Below are 23,252 nucleotides of genomic sequence, written 5' to 3'. Positions count from 1 at the left end.
CAGTAGCTGCACACCCAGCTCACGTGTGTGTAGGAATTTACGTGGCACACATAAAGCAGGAGGGAGGGGGGCTGTGGGCCATGGAGGCTCAGGCCTGGCCACACCCCTGGCCCCGCTGAGGACACACAGCTCTGTCCCCTGCTCTGTGGTCAGAGCCCGGGCAAGCAGGGGCACAGCTGGCCAGGGCCCCGACTCACCCCAGTCTGGAAACTCCCGGTTGTTGCAGTATCTCTCCCCACGGGGCAGCGGGTATAGGTAGTGGGCACAGCTGCAGTTCTGGATCATGTGGTCTTGGAAGCAGGAGCGAATACAGGCCTGTGGTGGGAGGGCGGGAGAGCATGGATGTGACTGTGGTGTCCCCAACCCAGCCCCAGGGGGAGGTCGTCCCGGGAGCCAAGGTGCCAGGGGAGGGGTCCCTCCGGCTGAGGAGCTGCACCGCCTGACCCTCCCACCCTCAGGATGTCGCTGTCCCTCTCATTCCCTGGTCCCCGCAGAGGGACTCAGGCCAGGCCCAGCTCTCAGAGGATGGCCCTGCCACCTTTCAGAGCTGGGGTCTGCACGTGACATGGAGAGGGGCAGCTTGTTCCAAATCCTACAGCCAACATTCTGATGGTTCTTATTAACAGGGCTGCCAGCCTTGATGGAAGAGAAAGTGAGCAGAATGTCCCCTGGTGGGGACAGGGGGAGGAAGAGTGGGGATGGCACCCTGGGGACTTTGTGGGCCGAGTCTCTACTCGTGCTAGGGTTTCAGGTCACCCCGACCTGGTTCCAGTGCACTCAGAGCCCAACTATGTGTCCTGCGGTCACTTGTGGGTGGAGCAGGGTGACAGTTGCACCTGTGGGCTAAGCCAGAGGGTCCTGGCGCTGCCTGGGGATGGAAGTGGCTGTTACTCATGTGTCTCTGCTTGTCCAGTTTCCCAGGTCCTGCATGTGGTGGACCCTTAGCCCCAACCCTTGGTATCTCCTGCTCCTGGCTCTGCTGCGGGCTTTTCCCCTCGCAGCCCAGCACATCTGCTGCGGGCTTCTCCCTTCGCAGCCCAGAACAGCCCACAGGTCTGTTCTCCCCAACAGACCTGTGGCCTCCCTGCGGGCACAGCCAAGAGAAACAGAGCTGGGGCGAGGGTGCCAGTAGGGTCGGACAGGGAGCTCTGACTTTGGGCAAGGGTCTTGCATTCTTCACTGTGAGACTTCACTGTCTCACCTGGAAAGGAGGAGTCCTCTCCAGGCCCCATGACAGAGGCTGGTGGAGGGGCTGGGGGTAGGGGTGAGGGATGCAAGCAGAGCATGTGACCAGGGTCTGGGTCTTTCCCAAGGTCTCTGGCCAGAGGGGTGGCTGCCCTGGATGAAGCAAGAGCTGAGCTTTTTCTGGAATGAGGTCTCTATAAGGCTGAGCCTGCTTGATGCCTCTGTGGCCTCCCTCTGTGCTGCCTGTCTATCCCTTCATTATCCCTTGGAAGGTTCCCCCAAGTTCCCCATTGCAGGCAGAAGCCCCTCCAGATAGAAGGCTGCCACACCGGCTGGGTCAGGGTGTGGGGCGCACAGGTCAGCTGGACAGGGTGGGCAGGAGGGTAGGCGGGTGGGGGGCATGGATTTCCGGGGCCCACAGGCACAGAGGCAGGCTTTCCTTATCTGCAAAGGCAGCCTGGGCTGGGAGAGAAGTATACACCAGTGATCGCATTCATCACCTGTGCAGAGATTTTAGATTGTCCTTTCCACTGGGGTTGAGTCTTGGGACAGGCCTCTCGGTGGAAGGAGGAGGGATGGAGGCCGGATACCAAGAGGGACTTCCCAGGTAAGTTGATGAGGCCTTTGTACTGGGGCCTATACACCCTGATTTCCTCATTCCTAATAATATTATCTACATCTTAGCATCATTGTGAGGATTAAGTAAATCTATGTATGTAAAGCACCCAGAACAGTGCCCGCCTAGCACATGATGAGCCTGCTACTCTCTGTATATTAATACTTACATCAAATAAATGATATATATATATATATATAAAATAAATGCCATTACTAGTATGTTAATAAATGCTATTACTCCCTTGTGGGGCATAGAAAGGACCAAAGGATGACATAACACATGTGAGCCCCTTAGCACAGCATCTCTCCCACACCAGAGTTCTTCCAGGGAGACCCCAGAGTGAGATCCCTGTGTTCTGGGCATCCCCAAGGGCACAGAGGGGTGGGGACAAGCAGTGGCCAGCCCTGGGCCCTGGTGAGCACCCAGGGATGGGACTGGTTCCATAACCCCAAAGGCCACAAAACCCGCCAAACCACCCTGTGGTCACCAACAAAAATCTAGTAGAGCCAGCCCTGCCAGGACCAGCTCCCCCAGAGCTCTGAGGCCTCGGGCCTGGTCCATGTGGACGACCATGGTCCCAGGGTCCTGAGGCCTGCCCTGTCTTCCCACCTGGATCGAGTAGGTCGTGTTGTAGTCACTGTAGAGGTTTCGCACAGGGACGTCGGAGCCGTTCATGGTGCACTGGCTGTAGGGCTCCCCCTTGCGCTCCAGCCTGTCCTGTGTCCAGAGAGGTTGCCTGGAGGTCTCAGTCACCCCTAGAAAGCCCCCATTGTACCTCCCTCCCATCAAGCATGGGGGTCGGTGGGGATGCCAAAAGGGGATGGAGAGCCACAGGCCCCGGGAGGTGCCAGAGGATGCCCATCTTCCCCCCCAGCGTGGCTGCCCTGGCGGGGGGGGCTCCAGCCAGAAGACAAGGCAAGAACAGACCCCAAGGGAGGTAGGCTTCCACCCTTAGCTCCCCTAGGGCTGCGGCCATACCACCAGCACTCCGATGGATGTCTCTGTCCCTGACATGGCATAGATGCCCTCATCTTTGATGAAGGGGTACGATCTCTGCTCATGGAGCATCAGCCGGGCACCGGCCGTGGACGTGAGGAAGGGCACATAGTCTTCCTGGCCTATGTCCAGGATCAGCTTCAGGCCTGTGGGAAGGGGCTACTGAATTCGCATCCCAAGGCTGAAGGGAGACCCACCATCCACCTGTCCAGGTCCCCTCCCCACCCAGCCAAGGCGACCTCCAGGGTCCACCTAGGAAGCTAGCTCTATTTTGAGAAATTGAGACTTCTTGCCTTCTACGAGGCCCCCATCCTAGCTCAAGCTACTATGTCTCTTCCCAGCCCCATAATCTCTTTTCCATATGGCAGGTAAGTCTGGGGGTGCAGCACTGTACCACCCTACCTCAGATCACATGGGTCCTTGCTCTCCTCCCTCAATCCCTATTGGCTTCCAAGCTCCTTCTTGCTGCTGGGACTTCACAAATGCTGTTCCCTCAAGAATGCTCTTCCCTTACTCTGGAATTATGTCCCTGCCTTCACCCTTCACCCTTCACCTAGAAACCCCTGCTCTTCCTTTGGATCTCAGCCGAAGTGTCACTTCCTCCAGAAGCCTTCCCTGATTACTAAGATTAGATCTCCTAGCTCTGGAAATTTCCTCCCAAGTACATGCCTCATTATATGATTCTTTTACTGTCTGTTTTCCCCACTGGATGGTTCCCTTCTTGAGGGCAAAGACTAGACTGCATATTTGATGCACCACAGGGCTGTGTTGAGTGGGTAGGACAACAGGATAGCATGTATCAAGCACTTGCTAGGTGCTGAGTGCTGGGCCAAGTGATTTACCATACATCACTGGTGCTCACAAGAGCAAAGGTATTATCATAATCCCGATTTTACGGGGAGCAAATGGAGACACAGAGAGGTGAAAGGACTTGTCCTGGGTCACCCAGCAAGGAAAGGGAGTGGTTGGGGTTCTAACACAGGCATCTGAGCTCCTTGGTCTTAATCATTTGCCCCCATGAAGTGAGTTGACCGATGTTTCTGATACATGGTGATCTCAGGGACATGCGGCTGGGTGAAGGGAGGTCAGCACCCCCCACCCACGTGCCCTCTTGACCAACAGCCTTGATCCTGAGAATAACAACCTGCCTCCTGGAAGCCCGAGAAGTCAGAAGCTGATGGGGTAGGGGAGGGAGGATCACTCCCATTTGTGCTTCACTCACAGCCAGGCTGCCAAAGCCATCCTGAGGCCACCGTGAGTCTTTTCCCAGAGACAGGCCAATGGTGTGGCCTCTGTCATCAGCCATTTCCTGCTTCCCTGCTTCTCTTTACTCCTTCACCCTTTCTCTGTCTCACTGAGGAACCACGTAGCAATGAGGCTAAGAGTGTGGGCTCTGCCAAGTGTCCACTGTGCTCCTGGGCAAGTTACTTAAGCCTTCAAAGAATATCCTGCATGTACTGAGCATTTCCTACTTTGCCAGGCACCATGCGAGGCGAGTGACTGCCTTATGCCGCAATGACGCAGGGAGGTGTATGTGATAGGCTCTCTTGTGCTACCTGTCTTTGAATGGGGAAACCAAGACTTCAAGATGTTCAGTCCTGAGCTCAGGATCACCTGGGGGCGGGGGGGGATCAGTGGTGGAACCGCAGTTCCCCCCAGGTACAGGAGCTTGAGCTCTGATCCCTGAGCTATACTGCTTCTGAATCCTCACCTTGCTCATCAGCAAAATGGGAGCACTGGTCCCTACCCCTGACGTTTAGGGGAGTTCTGTGAGGCTGATAAAGAAAATGTGCAACTTTTAATATTTGTGATCCCTGCTCCTAGGCTCCCAGGGAAACTATAACATTTACCAAGGTCAACTGACTTCGTCAAAACCTCAAAGCATGGGGCCCTATTTCTGCCCCCAACAGCACACATTGTATATCTACTTTGTTAAAACAACCAAAAAGGAGCATTCCAAACATAAAAAGAAAAAGAAAAAAGCCCTGGTTCCCATAAGGTAAAAGCCATACAGCCTCGCACATACTAGATATAAGATAAAGTCTGTAACTTTCTAGAATGTCCTGATTATGATGATTTGCAACCCTTTAGGTAAAAAACATATGTAATGCTGCTCCAAATGTTCCCTTCCCAGGCACTCTCCTCCTTGTGAAGACTGTATCCCAGGCAGCTCTCCTAACTTGGGCTCAATTTAAACCCTTCCTTTGTTTTTTAAATTTGTAAAAGGTTTTGTTCATTTTGCATGGACAAGGGAACAGCTCCCCGCACACAGAAGAGGCCCAACCATGACCACTTCCCCTTGTGCCGCCTCCTGCCTGACCCAGGCCCTCCCCCTCCGCAGCTTGTGGTCACTTGGTCTTTTAGGCCCACTTGGTGGGGATGCCAAGCCCCACGGCTCCGGCCTCAGGATGAACCAAGACTCACCGAACTCAGCTCCGGGGTTGGCCGAAGGGAGCGCCTTTTCCGTCATGCCCCAGTTGAAGATGTAACAGTTGCCATAATCAGGGTGGAAGATGGACGTGAAGTTCCTAAAAGAAACACCATCAGCCAGAGAGCAGGGCTCACCCTAGCAGGTGTCTCTCCGATGGTCTGCTGCTCAGGACTCACGACCTGCAGGGAGCCACAGCATCCAGCCAGATGCGATGGGCAAACTGGAAACTCTCGCACGCACGGAGGGAAGTACTGACATGGTGGGTCAGAGAGGGGATGAATCAGGAGAGGGCCCAACAGAGCCCAGGAAAGACAGAGCTTTACCACGAGGTGTGCGGGACCCTATACAGGGTCCTCTCCTATGTCCCAGGAATGTTTCCTAAGGAAATAAGTCAACAGCAACAAGAAATGTTTCCATAAATTAGCTCACGGCAGTAGCAATGGTATAACATGTTTCAAAGAATTCAGTTTAAAAAAGACTTTTTGGGATATGGAACATTTCAAACACAAAAAAGTCTGGACCGTGAAGACCAGCTTCAAGAATCATCACAGCATAGCTACTAATGCTTCATCTCCACCCCCATCACCCTTCCATATTATTTTCAAGCAAATCTCAAGACAGCATGATTTTATTTGTAAACATTTCCAGATGTATCTTGGAAAGTAAGAACTCTTTACATTTTTAAAAAATATTTTTAAGATTTATTTGACAGAGAGAGAAAGAGAGCACAAGCAGAGGGAGCTGCACCCAGAGGGAGAGGAAGAAGCAGCCTCCCCACAGAGCAGGGAGCCTGATGTGGGTCTTTTTTTTTTTTAAGATTTTATTTATTTATTCATGAGAGACAGGAAGAGAGAGAGAGGCAGAGACACAGGCAGAGGGAGGAGCAAGCTCCACGCAGGGAGCCCGATGTGGGACTCGATCCCAGGTCCCCAGGATCACGCCCTGGGCTGAAGGCGGAGCTAAACTGCTAAACCGCCAAGCCACCCAGGCTGCCCCTGATGCGGGTCTTAATCCCAGGACTTTGGGATCATGACCTCAGTTGAAGGCAGATGCTTAACCCACCGAGCCACCTAGGTGTCCCAGTAAGAACTCTTATAAAAATACTGCTATTACCAATGTTAAACATAACAAAAAGTCCTTAATATTATTAAATATTTAGTTCAAACTTCTAATCATCTCATACATGTTGATTTTGTTTTTACAATTTATTTGTTTACACTGGGATCTAAATGAAGCTAATATGTGATTGGTTGATGTCTTTCAAGTTTCTTCTAATCTACAGCTCCTTCCATCTGACTTTTTTTTTTCTTTTAATATAGCTATTAAAACAGTTCTGGTTTGACCCAGCTAATGCTTGGAGAGGCAGTGAATTGATCACTGTTTCACAGCCCGGATAAATGAATGGCCTTGGGGAATGCACACTGGTGGTGGCCAGTGCTGCCCGTCTCCTGATGGAAGTGCAAAGGCTGCCAAGGAGTTGGTATTGCTAGTAAAACATAAAAATCTTCCCTGGACAGGACTGAGCATCTGTCTTGAACCACCGTTTACAGGAAGTATTGGAGACAGAGGAACACGTTCAAAGACACCAAAGAAAATCAACCTGCAAAATCCAGACCTTGGGGAATGCAACAGGAGAAATAACCCAGTTGTGAGGGAAGAAAAGAGAGACAACCTACTAAAGAATAGAAACTTTAAAGATCTGGGTCGCAATCACAATGTGCTGTCTTTAATTGGATCCTGATTCGCACACACCAACAAGCAAAAAGATATGACATTTGTGAGTGAACATGACCGGATAGCTAATGGTACTGAGGAATTATTGTTTTCTTTTCAGGTGGGATAATGGCTTGGTGGTTTGGTTGGGGGAAAAACAGTCTTTCTCTTTGGCAGATATGTTCTGAGCTCTTTACAAGGTGAAAAGACCCTGGAGTCTGGGCTTTGCTGCAGAATGGACAGGAGGGGAAGTGAGTCGTGGCTGTGGGATGTGGATGGCGCATCGCGCTCTCTGCTGTCTGTAGGCGTGTCCTCGAGGCTCTGTAAGGAAGAGCTTTAAAAAGTCTTTGCATATTTTTTTTTCTTGCAGAAATAGCCACTGAAATGTGATACTGTCTTCTAAGCCCCGTATTTTGAAATACTGCCTGCCACTTTTAGGAGCCAGCCCCATCCGTGCTGCACAGTTCTGCATACATCCTCTCATTCAATCCTCAGAGTAACCCTGTGAGGTCAGCTGTTATTTGCTGCATGCTGAGATTAGGAAGCCATGCCCTGCACCTTTGGCGCCCCTGCCCCCCCTTCGCTGGCAGAACAATGATGTCGCCGGGCCGGCGGGGACATCTAAGCTGCGAACTGACCCTGGGCAGGTATGAGCGGCTTACTCCACCTCTGGGCTCCGGTGTCCTCAGGAGTGAAAGGGAAATCAGGAAGAAACCACATTTCTCCATTCAGCAAGTGTTTCCTGAGGCAGGTGCTGGGTTGGGGATAGCTGAGGTGAACCAGAGAGTCCTGCCCTGGAAGTTCACCGTGTGGCCAGAGGGGAGGGGACCCAGCAGGGCGGGGACTCGGAGCAGGTTCTGTCAATGCTCCCCTTCCAGAATGTGCTTCTGGCTTGTCCTCCTCTCTCCATCGCAGGCTCCCCCTGCAACCACAAGCCACCAGCACCCGGTCCTGTGTTCCTCCTGCAGGAGCCTCTGCTTCCCCTCTTGTTCTCAATGTTCCTCTGCGCAGTGGTCAGGGCGGTGAATTGGACCAGGGTGCACCCCTGCTTGGGACCCTCTGGAGGCCCCTTGTTGCTCGCAGAAGGAAATGCAAACGCCCTACGTTGGTTCTTCTCTCCCTTGTGTGTTACACTTCAGGAAGATTCTGAGATATTTCCAAATTCAGGGTCCCTGTGGCCACTGCCCCATGTGCCCAGAATATTCTCTGGCCAGCTGGCCAAATAAGCGGCTTCTCCTTATCCTTCAGGATTCAGCTGCTCTGAGCGAGACACTCCCACCCCCACCCTCCTGCCAGCCCCTGCACTCCCCATGCAAAGTCACTTCCCTACCCAGTTACTTGATCATTTCTACCTGCTTATTCCCTGATGGCATGTGTCAAAATGTCAGAATTGGAAATTATTTTCTTTAGTTAACTGCTTGCTTGTCAGCTGCCTCATGCTTTGGAAGGTAGGCCCAGGGAGGCCAGTTGTCTTGTCTTGAGGGAGGAAGCATTTAGAGGCCAAGATCCCAGGCTTGGGGGCCTCCCTGCCAGGATTCAAATTTTGGCTTTGTCACTGAGTAGCTGGTGAGCTTGGGCTCTCTGAGCCTCACCTGCCCCACCTGTAACGCCGCCAGGACAGTAACAGTATGTACCCGAAAGGACGAAGGCGAGGGTTGGATGGCGAGTACACTGAAATGCTTAGCGAACGCTGGCTGCCGCTCCCCGCTCTGTCCGCAGAGCCTGGCCCACGGTAGACTGACGCTCAGTAAATATTTGTTGGGTAAATTATAATATGTGATAAGTGGATCACCAGAGATAAGCACGGAGGAGTGATACCTCATTCTCCCTGGGGTGTGTGGGGAGTGTGTGGGTCATGGAAGGGTTCTTGGGGAAGGGGAGGCCTGAGCTGAGACTTTTAAGGATGGGGAAGAGGTAGCCGAGCCACCCAGGGAGCACAGGGGAGAAAGGGCACATCAGGCAAAGGCCCAGAGGGAAGCAATAGCTTTGGGCGGGTGGAGCACACATCTGTGTGGGATCAGGGCTGTGGCCACAGGAGGAACAGAGCAGGGCAAACCAGCTGAAGCCGGGCACTGTTCTGGAGGGAGAGCCCCCGCCCCAGGGGCGTGAGGACACAGTGTTCCCGAGAAACCGTCTCAGACATCTGCAGCCCAGGAGCAGGAGGCCGCTCCGGGTGTGGCCGGATCCCCTCCTGCCCAGGCTGTGCTCTCCGTCCCTGACGCTGTGTGTGCCAACTATTTGCTTGTTGATAATGCTCTTTGCCTGGAGAGGCTGCTCCCAGCACCAGGCAACTCTTGCTCCAGGGCCGGGCATGTTCCCAAAAACACCTTCCCCGGGCCAGGCGTAAGGCATGCAGATCCAGACGGGTGCTAACCTCCAGAAAAGTCTGGAAGCAGTGGAACAGCAGTGGTACCGTGTGGTGGGCGTCAGGAAAGGCTTCCCAGGGCAGAAGCCAGGGAGCCGATCCCTGAAGCAGAATAATAAGCTGCTGCTGCTGCTTCTCTATGCCTAGATCTTGGCTTCTAAATACCATCCTCCAATGAAAGGAAGCAGAGCTCCCCGGAGCAATGGCTGAGTCTCGAGCTGGGGTGTCTTGCAGTGCCAGAATGTAGGGAAGCACCCACCAAATAAAAGAGATGGGGACGTGTCAGAGAGACACAGGAGCCCAACACGAGGAGCTGCTACTGGCCAGAGCTGGAAGGATTTGAGCAGAATAAAGAATGTGGTATGGATCACAACGCAAATACACACGAAGTCCTTCCTGGTATAAATGACAGGATGACATGAACCAGCGGTGGAGAGGGAAACCTTCCCCATGGAGGAATTTCAAATAGTCTATATTCCCATCTCCAGGAGGCCAGGAGCTGAGACCCCCTGTCTCCCTGCCACGCTGTCCCCCTCTCAGAGTGTGGGCTCAACTTAGCGACTAGTTCCACATGGACATGGAAGGGAAAGTGGTCACCTGGGGCCCTGTCCATGCTTTGACCATGTGAGGAAGGTCAACATCCTAGGTGGTGTCATGTGGCCAGTGTGTCCCTACCGGCGCATGATGTGATGAGGGGGGCACTTTACTCTGTGCTCTTCTTCCCCCAAAGCCGTATTTTAAAAAGATCTTATTTATTTATTTGAGACAGAGAGAGAGAGAGAGAGAGCAAGTGCAAGCAGTGGGAGGGGCAGAGGGAGAAGCATACTCCCCACTGAACAGGGAGCCCATTGTGGGACTTGATCCCAGGACCCCGGGATCATGACCTGAGCCGATGGCAGGTGCTTAACCAACTGAGCCACCCAGGGACCCTTGACCAAACCTGTCTTATCTGTATAAACCCAAGTCAAGGACCTGCTGTAATGCAGCTGACCAGTACTCTGAAACAGTCCTGGTCACCCGAAACAAGGAAGTCTGAGCAATTGTCACAGTTTCTAAACGAAATGTGGTCTCCTAGAGATGGAATTCTGGAATCCCAGAGCAGGAAAAGGTCACCGGGAAGCACTGTGGGAATCTCACTAATGTGTTACATTTAGTTAATAGCAACAGGCCGATATTGGTTTCTTAGTTTTGACAAATTACCGTGATGACACAGGATGTTAACAACGGGGGTTACAAGGGAATTGTGTGTGTTGTCTTTGCAACATTTCTGTACATCTAAGGCTATTCCACAATAAAAAGTTTATTTAAAAAAATGCTCAGTGGCAGCTCAGGTGGCTCAGCGGTTTAGCGCCTGCCTTCGGCCCAGGGCGTGGTCCTGGAGACCCGGGATCGAGTCCCACATCGGGCTCCCTGCGTGGAGCCTGTTTCTGTCTCTGCCTCTTTCTCTCTATGTCTTTCATGAATGGGTAAGATCTTTAAAAAAATAAAATAAAATAATGCTCATATGGGGCGCCCAGCACACAGGCTAGCATTCACATCCAGGCAGTTTGGCATCAGAGTCGACCTGGATGTGAACGTGGCTCCTTTTGCCCTAATTACAGCTGCTGCTTCTTGAGCATTTGCCACGTTCGAGGGAGAGAGGTCAGAGTCAGAAGGACAGTGAGGCAGCAGGGACATAGCATTTGGAGCCCAGCATCGGGAGGACAAAGAGAGGCACGTGTCCTCTGGCACCGCGTCTGAGGCTGACTCAGGAAGGCAGGTGACAAAGCACAGGCTTGGGCGAGGTGGGTGGGGAGGGAAGATGATGCTCTGGTTTTCTGATGGGCGAGTACAGTGATGCGGGGCGGCCCAGGCTGCCAGCTCTGCCACTCACCGGCTGTGTGACTTCGGAGACATTGCTTAACCTCTCTGGGCCGTGGTTGCATCATACAAAATGGGGTGACATAATAGCACCTTTCTCATGGGCTTGTGGCCAGGGTTAAAATAATTTTATACCTGTGAAGTGCTAAGAATAGCATCTGGCACATCAGAAGTGCTCCATGAACGTTAGCATCATTACTGAATAATGAGATCCTTGTCAAATGTGGGCTTAATGACAATAATAACTATTACATATCGGGGCCAGCCCTACTGTCGGCATATTAACTCATTTAATGCTCAAAATAACCCCCCCAGAGTAGGCATGTTATTACCCCACGTTACGGAAGAGGAAAACCGAGGCCCATCACGGTGAACCTTATTTAAGCTTGTAAGATGGAGCAAGGATGTGAACCCAGGGCTCTAACCGCCCAGCCCAGCCTTGACCCCTTCACCAGAGTCCCTCCCCGGCCGCAGCCACACCACACAAGTTGTGTGGCCGACGCTGGCTGCTTTGCCTGCCCCGAAGCTATCGTTCCTCCGTCTCTGGGAACAGCTCAGCTTCTCCTTGGGGGACCACCTGTTGCTCAGTCTCAGTCCCCGTAACCCAATGGGACCTGCTTTGCTTTTTGGAGGGTGCCACGTTGGCAGCAAGTGTGCATCCCCAGTGCTGGGGCTGCCCACAAGGGAGCCATGCCGTGGGCAAATGGGTATCTTCCCACACTGAGACCCCCCGGTGGCAGGGGTGCACACTCCAGGCATCGGGGACCTGAGAGTAGATCCCTGGAGACCCTAGGGGACCCACTTCCGCACCTCGCCCCCAGGCCAGGGCCACTCTCCCTAGGCAGATGGGCCATATACTTGGAGTCAGAGCCTAACATCTCTCACTCGCTGAGAGGGCAAAGGTGACCGTGCAGATGTGACACACCAGTCCACTCAGGACTGCCGCCCGATGGGAGGGTTGCCAGGAGCGGCCGGGCAGGGGTGTGCTGAGCAAAGGCCACCGGCTGAGAGCGAGGGGTTGGAACCCAGCCAGCGAGGAGCCAGCCAAGCCGCCGCCGTGGGCACGCCACGTCCTGTCGGCAGGGACAGTGTGCCATACTTTTCCGCCCGCCGGTCACACCTTTCCAGTTCACACCATGCGGCCAGGGCTGCAGCTCTGCAGGCTCCATGGCCCTGGGGTCCTTGGCACTGCCTGTAAAATGCCTGCTCCTGTGCGCTTGCGGGAACCGAAGGTCCCCCAGTGATCAGCAGACGCTCGTTAGAGCTTCCTGGGGGCTGGTGGGTGGAGAGAGCTGGGCTCAGGCACAGTCCCTGGAAGGTGACACCAGAAGTGGCAGGACTCCGTGGACTTCTCCAGAGGCCTGGAGCGCGAGACCATGAAGCCCCAGACCACCTGGGCCCCGCACACCTGGGCCCCGCACACCTGGAGGTCTGGCCTGAGGCCTGGGGGGCCCTGCGGCCACAGCAGCTGTGCCCGGGCCCAGGCTCCAGGCCTGATCCTGCTCTGGAGATGCCGGGGCGCAGGGGTGGCGAAGGACGTGGGGGCCTGGGGACCCACTCTAAGAGCCGCAGGCTTTTGGGGTGAACACTGTTCTCACTCTGCCATTCTCTCAACCTTGGGGGCTGCCAGGGATGACCATGAAGGCTCCCAGGGCCCCGTTCTAATGCTGACCTGGGCCCACTCCGCTGTCCTCCTGGGGGGCCTCGGAGGTGGACGGTCAGGGATGGGACTCAGGGCTGTAGGTGCCAGGGGGCCCGCCCAGACCCCTCAGCCGCTGGGTGCTGGAGGCTAGGCCCCTACAGCTGCCCCCTCTGCAGCCCTCCAGCCTGGGAATTTAGGGGGCCCTACCCCATCCTCCTGGGGTGGCACATGGCCCGTGAGGGACCGACACAAGGGGGACAAAAGGCTGGCCCCTCAGGAGTTCAATTCCATGGTGCAGCTCATGCTCCAGATGCCCCACGGATGGAGCCGACGGCCCCTGAGCCCATGGCCGCACTTAGCTCTTTCCCCCTTCCTCATCCTTTCCTTCCAGATGTGTCCTGAAGCGATTCCCTCGGTCCTCATGGGCCTCCCCCATCCCCACCTCATCAGCCTGGGCTGTGGGGGTGGCTCTCACCTGTAGCTGCAGGGCTCGGCCCCGAACAGGCAGGCCAGGATCAGCCGCTCGGCGGGGTAGCTCATCTCCACCAGCTCGTGCTGTGGCACCTGCGAGAAGATGTTGGTGGCCTGCAGGAGGTACCACTCTGTCACGGCCTGGGTGGCGCTGGTGAAGTTCCGGAAGGTGCACACAGTCCCATTGAGGCTGCACTGTGGAAGTCAATGGGGGTCCTTGTGGGTGCAGAGTACCCCCCACCCTGGCTCTGCCCCTAAGGCCAGGTCCCCCAGTTGTCTTTCCCCAGGCTGCACAGCTGCACTTCCCCGGTGGGCAGTGTGCTCACACGCTCGCAGTGCTTGGGGCTGTCCCCTCCCACGGGGTCGCTGGGGACCCCCACACGTAGCTGTATGCATGAGCGATGACACACATGCACACATGCACATGCGCACACATGTACACGCAGACAGATGCCCATGTCCTGACAACCACAGCCACGTGATCTCATGGCCACAGCTACACATGCCCATATCCAAATTTTCTCCCGGCCCACACCTAGATGATCCCCATTCATGCTCCTGTGGGCACAGAGACAGACGCACCCGGTCCCTCCTCCTTCCCTAACTCCTTTCTTGGCCTCCTCGAGACTTCCAGAGGCAGCTCTCTGGAGGCCGTGTGGCCCATGAAGGACTCAAGGCTCCAGGCTCCCTCTCTCTCACTGGGGGAAGGACATGGGTCTTGTGCAGGACCCCCCTCCCTGTCACCACAGCTGGCCCACTGTGATGCCCAGATCGCTGTGCAGATGCAGCACAGACACAGGCCCAGGACTCTGGCCTCAACTACTCTGCCTCTATCTGCCCTCACAGTGGGCCTTCCTTCTGGAACCCAGGAGGCCTGGAGGAGCTTCTCAATGTTCTGAGATGACTGCCCTCCCCAGGGCCAGCCAGGGTCACCACCCTCAGGCCCACTCTTGGAGGTCTCCTTGTCTCTCCTTAGGGAGATGACCATAATACTTAGTACTCACTGTCCCAGGCTCTGAGCTGAGGGCTTGCTTGTTTTCTTTCTTAGATTTATTTATTTATTTATTTATTTATTTATTTATTTATTTATTTAAGACAGAGAGAGAGAGAGAGAGAGAGAGAGAGAGAGAGAGAGACAGAGACATAGGCAGAGGGAGAAGCAGGGATCCTGATGCAGGACTCGAACCCAGGACCCCAGGACCATGACCTGAGCCAAAGGCAGATGCTCAACCACTGAGCCACCCAGGTGCCCCTGCTGAGAGCTTTCTATTACCTCATTTGATTTGTACAGCAACCCTACTCCATCATCATGAGGAAATAAGGCCAGCAGACCCCCCTCCCCGCTACACATGCATACGCATGCACACACCGCATGCACCCCGTGTGCACACACACAGAGCCTGACCCTGACAGCTGGTGCAGCCAGCGGGAACAAGCCTGCTTCACAGGTGAGGAGCCAGACACAGAAAGCCAAGTAACTGCACCAAAAAAATAGCAGGATGCTGGGTCAGAGCTGGCATGGGGGCTCTGGAGCCTTGCACTGTCTGCTGGTTTTATGGGGACGCAGGCGGAGTCCCAACCCAGTGGAGGTCAGGTGCCTCCTTCTGGGGAGTGTATGGCCACAGCCTGGGTCCCCAACCAAGGGTGACCATCAGAATCACCAGGGAGTCTGTTAACAATACAGATTCCTAGTCCCGTTCAGATTCTCCAGGAGTGGGGACCAGGGGTCTGTACAGTTAGGGAGCTCCATAGACCTAAAGGCACAGACAAGGAACCTTCTCACTTGCGGGCTTGCAGGCATCCCTGCATCGGACTGTACTGCGTGGCTGTGGGTTTTTACCTGCCCACATGTATGTCCCTGTCTTTTGATAGTTAAGACTTAATTCCTTCTTCTGTGAAGCTCCCTTTCCCCCTCACTGGGTCCATGGGGTCGAGGCTGACATCACCCCAGCCCCAGGACACAGACCTGTGACTGGCAGATCAGGAAAGCCCATTCTCCGGCCCACAGGGACTGGTTGAGGAGTGAACATGTGACCCGATGAGACAGTCCCAGGACTTTTGCTGGCACAGTAGGGGAAGAGGAGTTCTGTTTCTGGGGTGAGTGCTGAGCTGATGGGGTGTACGTCTGGCGTTGCCAAGACCCCCCACATGGAGAGAGCCTACCAGGGAGTGGGGTCAACTGGGAGAAACCTGAACAAAAATGGAGGGGTAGAGTCCTGATGGCAGCATGTGAATGCCTGGATCCAGCCAGACCTGAACCCAACTTCTCAGCATATGAGCCAGTGAATTCTCTGTTTTGCTTGAACTAGTTAGACCTGGGTCACTGGCATCCAATAGGATCTTGACTAACATACTAGCTACTTCTATTTAAAAAAAAAAAAAAAGAGCTTTGTAAACATACAAAATAGGGCCTGGCTTCCAGCCTGCCTTACCCGGCAAGACTCAGATTACAAAAGGAAAGACACTCCCACCCGCCCCCCTGGGTCCAGGGCCCACTTACTAGTCTCATGGCCACTTTGCACCCGTGCGCAGTGCAGGACCTTGCTGGGGCTGGGCTGCTGCTCGCTGAGCCATTGTGGATGTCCCCAAAGAGGTCAAGGACCACCGGGCGGTGGGGGTTCTGTTCGTTGATAAGAACCAGCGGCATGTAGTTCCACATGGTGACGTTCAGGGTCCTAGTGGCATTGGCATCGCTGTGCTCGGGAGCCAGGATCCTCTCCAGGACAGCTTCCATGAGTTCATCCAGATCCCTCAGCAAATGCTTGACTTTGGAATACCTGGGTGGGGAGGGGGCAGGTCAGGGGGCAGGGGCCGCTGGGACTCCCCCCTCGCTCCAGCCTGGCTGCCCCCGAGCCCCTGCCTCTCTGCCCACCCGCCGGCCCAGGCGTCCATGTCTCCTTCCACCCACCTGCTCACCTAGTCATTCACCGAGTACGCACTGAGCACCTACTATGTGCCGGGCACCGTGCAGAGCACAGAGGTACAACAGCGAACAAGACACATGGGGTCCCTTTCCTTATGTTTTTTTTTTTAATTTTTTTAAAGATTTTATTTATTTACTCATGAGAGGCAGAGAGAGAGAGGCAGAGACATAGGGAGCCCCATGTGGGACTCTATCCCCAGACCTGGGATCAGGCCCTGAGCCTAAGGCAGGTGCTCAACTGCTGAGCCACCCAGGCGTCCCGGTCCCTCCCCTTCCTTCTGAAGGTCACATTCTAATGAGGACGACTCAAAACAGCCCATGGTCAGCGATTGCTTGCCGTGTGCCAGCGCTAGGTGCTTCCGACGCTTTATTTGATCTTCCCCACAATTCTGTGATGCTCCCCAGGGAAGGATCAGGAAACCCTGCAAGTCGCTGTGATCTCCGGAGCCCACCCCGCTGTAGAGCGGTAGAGCTGAGGAGGGAACCTGGGTTTGGAGCAGCAGGCGTGCTGCTGTTCCTGCCCAGAGGTTCTCGAGCTCCCTTCCAGGAGGACACAAAAAAATGTAGGGAGGAGGGACAGGTCTGCGATCCTGAGGTCCCAATTCTCCAGCAGTGACTTTGGGAAGAGGAGCCAGTTTCAGGAGGCAGGAGGTGGTTGGGAGCGTGGGGCTGGGCTCCCCCCATGTTGCAAAGGGTGACCAGTCAGTCTGGAAGAAATGTGTCCACGCCAGGGAGTGACCCCTCCGGATCTATCCCAGCCTCTGCCACACAGTGTGGTCACCAGGGCAGTGTGAGGACATTAGCAGGAGTGAGTGTTAGACCCGGGCCACAGGCTCACATCCTGGTACAAAGAGGCAGAGCACCCCGAGCTGGCATCAGCTTCAGCTGTGGACACCTCCTGTCCCCTGATCATTAAACCAGCCTCCCGTGTGTACACAGGATGAGGACTGGGGAGGGTGGCGGGCAGTGGGGATGCGGCTGCTATTACGGCCTGGATGTCCACATCCATGGACATGGACACATTAGGCCATGGTGGGGCCTGGCAGGAGGTCTGGGTTCAAATCCTGACATGCCACTCAATATCTCTGTGACCCTGGGCAAGTTAGCACCTCTGAGGCTCCATTCTCTGTCTACAGAATTAGGGGGATTAAAGAGTATTTACCCTGGAGGGCTGTTAGGAGGATTCAGTGAGGTGATGCTTATAAAGCGTCCAGAACAGGCCCCCGACGGGGTGGTGTTGGTACTATGATTACTCCAGGTTCTCTTGAGCAGCCCCAGGGATCCACCCCAGCAGGCAGGAGCTCGATTACTAGAAAGAAGGGACTTGCTGATAACTAGAGACAGAATCAGGAAGTATGAATTCGCTTCCAGAACCTTCTTTTGGACAAGAATGTTCTCTGTGACTCAGCTATGCTGGCCCTTCCTTCGGTTCCTTGAAAGCACCAACTCTGTCCCATTCCAGGGCCTCTGCAGGTGTCCTCCGCGTGGGGCCCTCTTCATTCCACCTTGCTAACTGCTACTCATCCCTTAGGGGGTGTTCTCTGACTGACCCCCTGCCTCTCTTCAACCCTGGCCAGGTTGGGTCGCTCCATGTGTCCCTTTCAGAGGCCTTGCCATCAAGTGCTTGAACAGTGGCACCTCTGCAGTCACATCAGGCCTGGGCTCCAATTCCACAGTTGTTCGTTTTGTGTCCCTGGGCAAGTTCCCTCATCTCTCTGAATCTCCATTTCCGTACCTCTAAGCTGGGGCTATCACGGTAGTGCCCACCCCCTAGGTGGTTGTGTGGGTGAGAATTACACAAACTAACCAAAAAACACTCAGCACACTGCCTGACAACTCATAAGCCCTTGATGTAGCGTTGCTATATATTGTTTATCATCATAATTGGAATTAATTCAATATTTATGGGGCAAAAAACATTAATGTCCTTTTGCTCTGGGAGGCTGGGAAGAGGGTGGGAACCTCGTTTTATCCATTGCTGCAGTCCTCCTCCCCTGGCACAGCTCAGGGCACGCAGCAGGTGCTCAGAAATCCGCACTGGTTGATTCAGTCCTGGGCACCGGTGGGCCTGACGGCAGAGGCTACCAGGTATATTTTTAGGTTCCCTTTAAAGACTTTATGTTTAAGTCACCTTTACACTCAACATGCGGCTCCAACTCACAACCCTCAGATCAAGAGTCGTAGGCTCTACCCACTGAGACGGAAGGACGCCCCTAGGTTCTCTTAAAGCCCAGGACGAGCAGGGATTTTGTGAGGTGCTTGCTGCAAAGGGCTGAAGCAAAGAGGGAGAGAGAGAGAGAGAAAGAGCACAAGGAGGGGAAGGGGAGGGATGGCGGAAAGAAAAGGAATCTGGAGAGAAGAGAAGGAAGGAGAGGGAAGGGGGAGAGGGAGGGGATGGAGACAGGGAGGGGGACGAGGAGGGCCAGAGGGAGGGGGAGGGAAAGGAAGGGGGGCAAGGAAAGAGAGAGGGAGGGAGGGGGAGGAGGTGGGGTGAGAAAGGGGGGAGGGAGGGAGGCGGAGAACTCCCCGGGAGCACCTACTGGAAGGGGCTGGCGTTGCAGATGGTGACTGCGGGGAAGTCCATGGTCTTGAAGCCGAGGGAGAGGGACACGCTGACCTCCCAGCTCAGGTAGGTCCTGATGAAGACGCCCCACTGCCAGCAGACCAGGGAGGTAAAGAGCAGCGTGATCAGGAACCACATGGCCTTCTTCTTGGGCCCCTCGCAGATGATGCGCTTGGGGCCGTGGGTGTTGGTGTTGTTACAGTACCACACCAGCAGCTCCTTGTACGAGTAGCCCGGGCCCTTCTGCAGCCGGTGCAGGCCCTTCAGCAGGTACTTCTTCAGGTGCATCGTGGCCCCTGCACGGAGACACCAAGGCCAGGTGTGTGTGTGGGGGGGGGGTGCTGCGCTGGGGCAGCCACATCCCAGCTCTCCCTCCCCCCTTCCTCCCTGCCCCCTCTCCATCCCGCCCCTCCCCTCCCTCCACTCCTTCCCTCTCTCCTTCCTGGCCATCTTTCCTCCATGCATCCAACCAAAAAAAAAAAAAAAAAAAAAGAGCATGTATTGAATGCCTACTGTATGCCAGATACTGAATTAGTCCCTCTGGATTCAACGATGGGCAAAACAAGCAAGGTTTCTGCCTTCTGGGAATTTTCAGCCTAGTGACAAGTTACTTAAACTCTCAACTCCTTAGGAACCCTGTCTGTAAAATGGGGTGATTGTACCTAATGTACAGAATTGCTGACAGGGTGAAACGAGGTGATGCATAAAATGGGCTAAATACAGTGCCCGGCTCAGACTAAGTGCCCAATGTGTTGGCTACCTTTATTTATGTATGTATGTATTTAATTTATTCAATTCGTTTTATTATTTACTTATTTTTTTAGAGAGAGTATGGGAGAGTGGGGGCAGAAGGGACAGAGGGAGAGAGGGAATCCTAAGCAGGCTCCATGCCCAGCATGGAGCCTGACGTGGGGCTCGATCTCACGACCCTGCCATCATGACCTGAGCTGAAATCAGGAGTCTGAAGCTTAATCGACAGAGCCACCCAGGCACCCCATCAGCTACCTTTATTACAAGCTGTAAGCAGGTGGGTGAGACAGATGTTCATCAAATAATCCATCCAAAGTGTGTAGCTATGAAATATGGTAGGAAGGCTTGGGACCCTGTGCTCTGAGGTCCCAGAGGCAGTAAGGGGTGGTGGTGAAGAACCAGCTGAAACGTGTGCTTTGAATCTCAGCTCCACCACTTTCTAGCTGGGTGACTTTGGGCCAATCACTTTCCCAGTGCCTCTGGGTCCTCATCTGTTAATGCAGATAATAATGCCTCTCCTGGGACCCTGGGTGGCTCAGTGGTTGAGCATCTGCCTTTGGCTCAGGGCATGATCCTGGGGTCCTGGGATCGAGTCCCACATCGGGTTCCCTGCATGGAGCCTGCTTCTCCCTCTGCCTGTGTCTCTGCCTCTCTCTCTGCGTCTCTCATGAATAAATAAATAAAAATAATTTTTTAAAAAAAGCCTCTCCCTCATGGGTTGTTGTGAAGATTGAATGAAAATATGTAGCGTGTGGATGGCTACCTGGCACCCATCAGCTATCCTTCTCAGAAGCACCCTCCACCCCAACCCGTCAGCTGAGAGTCCCCCGAGAAGCTGAGTTAACTAGGTGAAGAGGACTGGAGGGGGTCACTCAGGTGGCAGGGACAGCAGGAGCAAAGGCTGTGAGGCGGAGGGAGCCTGGAAAGGTGAGCAGGACCTTGTGGGCCACATTTAGGATTTGGAGGCGTGGAGGCGTGATGCCCTCAAACCCGCCATCTGGAAAGACACGGACAGGAAGGTGGGGGTGTGTGTGAGAGGGTGGGCCCAGGAGCAGCATCAGGGCTAGCTGTGGGTTGTTGAGAAGTGTCTACTCTTTCTTTCTGAGACTGATCCTCACCTGCATGAGGAGACAGCATTCTTGTGAAGATGAACCAAGATACTTGTCACAGAGCCTTGCACCTGATGGCTTCTCAGGTAGTTTTAACCTGTTTCCTCCCTCCTTCTCCCGCAGACAAAGAAGGAACCTGCTTCTGGAGCACCCCAGCTCTATCCCTGGAGCCCCAGTTGGTCAAAGGCCACCTCCTGCCTGCAGCTGTCCTGACTCCCTGGCTGGAGTGACTCTCCCCCTCTTCTCAGAGCTGCTGCCTCTCGGGGGGCACTGTGGTGGGCAGTGCAGTGTCTGCTGGTCCAGCGTCCTTTCTCCCTGGCTCTGTGTGCCCTCAGGGGAACCGCCCCTCCCCCAGCCTCAGCTGCTGTGAGCTGCCAGGTTGACTCCGCCCCTAATCTGAGGGTACTCATATTCACCCGTTTGGATGCTTGAGACTCAATTTTATTACTTTATGCCATTATAACTGAGGCAGAGACTCCTTTTATGCTATCTCCTTTTTTTTTTTTTTTAAGCTATTTGGTACCACAAACAGGGAGACTGCCTGAGAATACAGCCAACACAGGGGAAAACAGAGCCACACGATGGAGAGAGTGATTTCTGACATTTGAACACCTGGATCCAGCCACTCCTGAAACCATTTATTTTTAGGCTCAGCAGATACAGGAACCAATACATTTTCTTTCTTACTTATGCTGATGCAGACTGGGTGTCTATCATTTGAAACCACTAAAATCTTAACAAAGAAAGAACTTCACCTCATTCTACCCTGTGTCATACTTTTGCCTGTGGCATCTCATTCCTATGAGATAATAAATAAGTCCTGTGAGAATAGCAGCTCTGTATTCCTGATAAGCCCAGCACGGTCCCTGGAACTTCACCGAACAGCAAATGGTAATGCCAGACCTTCATATCTAAACAGAGATCTTAAACTTGCTCAAGCATGTTCACTGCTGACCTACCTTTCTGACACATTAATATCCCCCACTTTCCTGGCCAAAGCATTAAAGGCTTTCCCCTCCAATGCCTCTGCTCTCTGATGGAAATCAAGCTCCGTGTGCCTGCTCAGGCCATCATGGCTCTAACAGAGACGTTCGCAGATTAACCCACCCCCCATCTTTCCCTAGAGGGCCCATTCCCTGCTCTGGGAAAATAAAGTCATAGTGATCACAGTAGTAACAACTCCAAGGGCCCTGTCAGAGTACACGTGTTTATAATGACCCGGGTACTGCAAGATGGTGCGTGCATTATTTAATCATTCTTAGACATTATTATCCACAACTATAAACTTGGGAAGAACTGGAGCTTTGTCTGTCTTTATAGTCTGGCACCCCAAGGGCTAATAGGTGAATAGCACGTGAGGCTCCAATAAACTGCCACGGGAGAACCAGACAAAGGGCCTCTCTGATGTCTCCCTTTGCCATTCTCAGTTAATCATTCTGGTTCATCCAAGGAGAAAGTCGGTTTGGTATGAACAGGCCCTTAGCATCTATTTAACCCCCACTAATCTCCCGGATTAACAATGAGGCCTCAGGCTCAGAACTTTACAGGCGACAGTATCTAGGTGGAATTAACATCATTCTGTTTTCACCCGGTTTCTTTTTAAGAGAGGGATCTCCTATTCATGGCAAGATCTCTTGTCACAAGAACACTTCAGTTAAAAAAAAAAAAGTGGGGCGGGGGGAATGTGTTTAAATAAAAATAATCAAGGGGTGCCTGGGTGGTTCAGTTGGTTAAGCCTCTGCCTTCAGCTCAGGTCATGATCCTGGGGTCCTGGGATCGAGCCCCAGGTCAGGGTCCCCATTTAGTGGAGAGCCTGCTTCTCCCTCTTCCTCCCCACCTGTGCTCTCTCTCACTATCTCTCTCTCAGATAAATAAATAAAATCTTCGGAAAAAATACAGAAAAATATTCAGTAAACAATTGCATGCCATGTAGCAAAAGCTGTGGCAGTGGTAGAGGAATAACAGAGGTTTGTGGAGTGCCGGCTTCTCTCCTACCTCGTTTGGTCCCATGGGCCATCAACTAAGTAAAAATCAGTGAATGCTACAAACAGCTTTATGTTGTTGCCATCAGATTTACCCCCAAGGGAGGAGATGGTCTGTGTTTGGAATGTATACACAGCTTGTGTAGGAAGGTTTAAATCAGCTTACAGCTGAAACCAACCCAAACAAGCCAAGGGGAGACTGCGTCCACTTATGGACTTGGGCACAGTGGACATGGTCACACTTCAGAGAATCCCAGACTGGGTGAGCATCTTGGCCCCAAACGGGTGCTCAACGTTCCAGGCCACAAATACAACAGTAAGTGTTGTGTGCCCCCAATTCTTGTAAGAGGAAACACACACTTGCTTTCAGAGACAAATTTGTCCTGAGGTTTTTTTTTTTAAAGATTTTATTTATTTACTCATGAGAGACACAGAGAGAGAGGCAGAGACACAGGCAGAGGGAGAAGAGGGGGACCCGATGTGCGACTTGATCCCAGGACCTCGGGATCACGTCCTGAGCCAAAGGCAGATGCTCAACCACTGAACCACCCAGGTGCCCCTGTCCTGATATTTGACTCGGTGTCCTGGTGGCAGGACAACGGGGAACGCAGTGCGTATCTCTACCCGTTACCTTGACAAGGGA

At 53.6% G+C, this 23,252-nt stretch overlaps 1 protein-coding gene across 4 annotated transcripts in view; it reads right to left on the bottom strand.

The window, feature by feature from the left end:
* The window catches only part of SCNN1B (sodium channel epithelial 1 subunit beta), a 60,143-nt gene that overhangs the window by 4,145 nt on the left and 32,746 nt on the right, over positions 1–23,252 (bottom strand). For all 4 annotated transcript variants that reach the window (XM_055341132.1, XM_055341133.1, XM_055341131.1 and 1 more), the window contains 7 exons: positions 18,746–19,064; positions 15,783–16,059; positions 13,287–13,477; positions 5,225–5,328; positions 2,783–2,946; positions 2,414–2,521; positions 198–315 (listed from right to left, as the gene is read on the bottom strand). In XM_055341132.1, coding sequence (XP_055197107.1) covers positions 198–315; positions 2,414–2,521; positions 2,783–2,946; positions 5,225–5,328; positions 13,287–13,477; positions 15,783–16,059; positions 18,746–19,056 — 1,273 coding nt within the window. In that variant the 5' untranslated portion in view covers positions 19,057–19,064. The remainder of the gene's footprint in view (positions 1–197; positions 316–2,413; positions 2,522–2,782; positions 2,947–5,224; positions 5,329–13,286; positions 13,478–15,782; positions 16,060–18,745; positions 19,065–23,252) is intronic.

The sequence above is a fragment of the Nyctereutes procyonoides genome, unplaced genomic scaffold (genome assembly GCF_905146905.1).
Source record: "Nyctereutes procyonoides isolate TBG_1078 unplaced genomic scaffold, NYPRO_anot_genome, whole genome shotgun sequence".
NCBI classification, from domain to species: Eukaryota; Metazoa; Chordata; class Mammalia; order Carnivora; family Canidae; genus Nyctereutes; species Nyctereutes procyonoides.
This window is presented reverse-complemented; position numbering and strand designations above follow the sequence as displayed.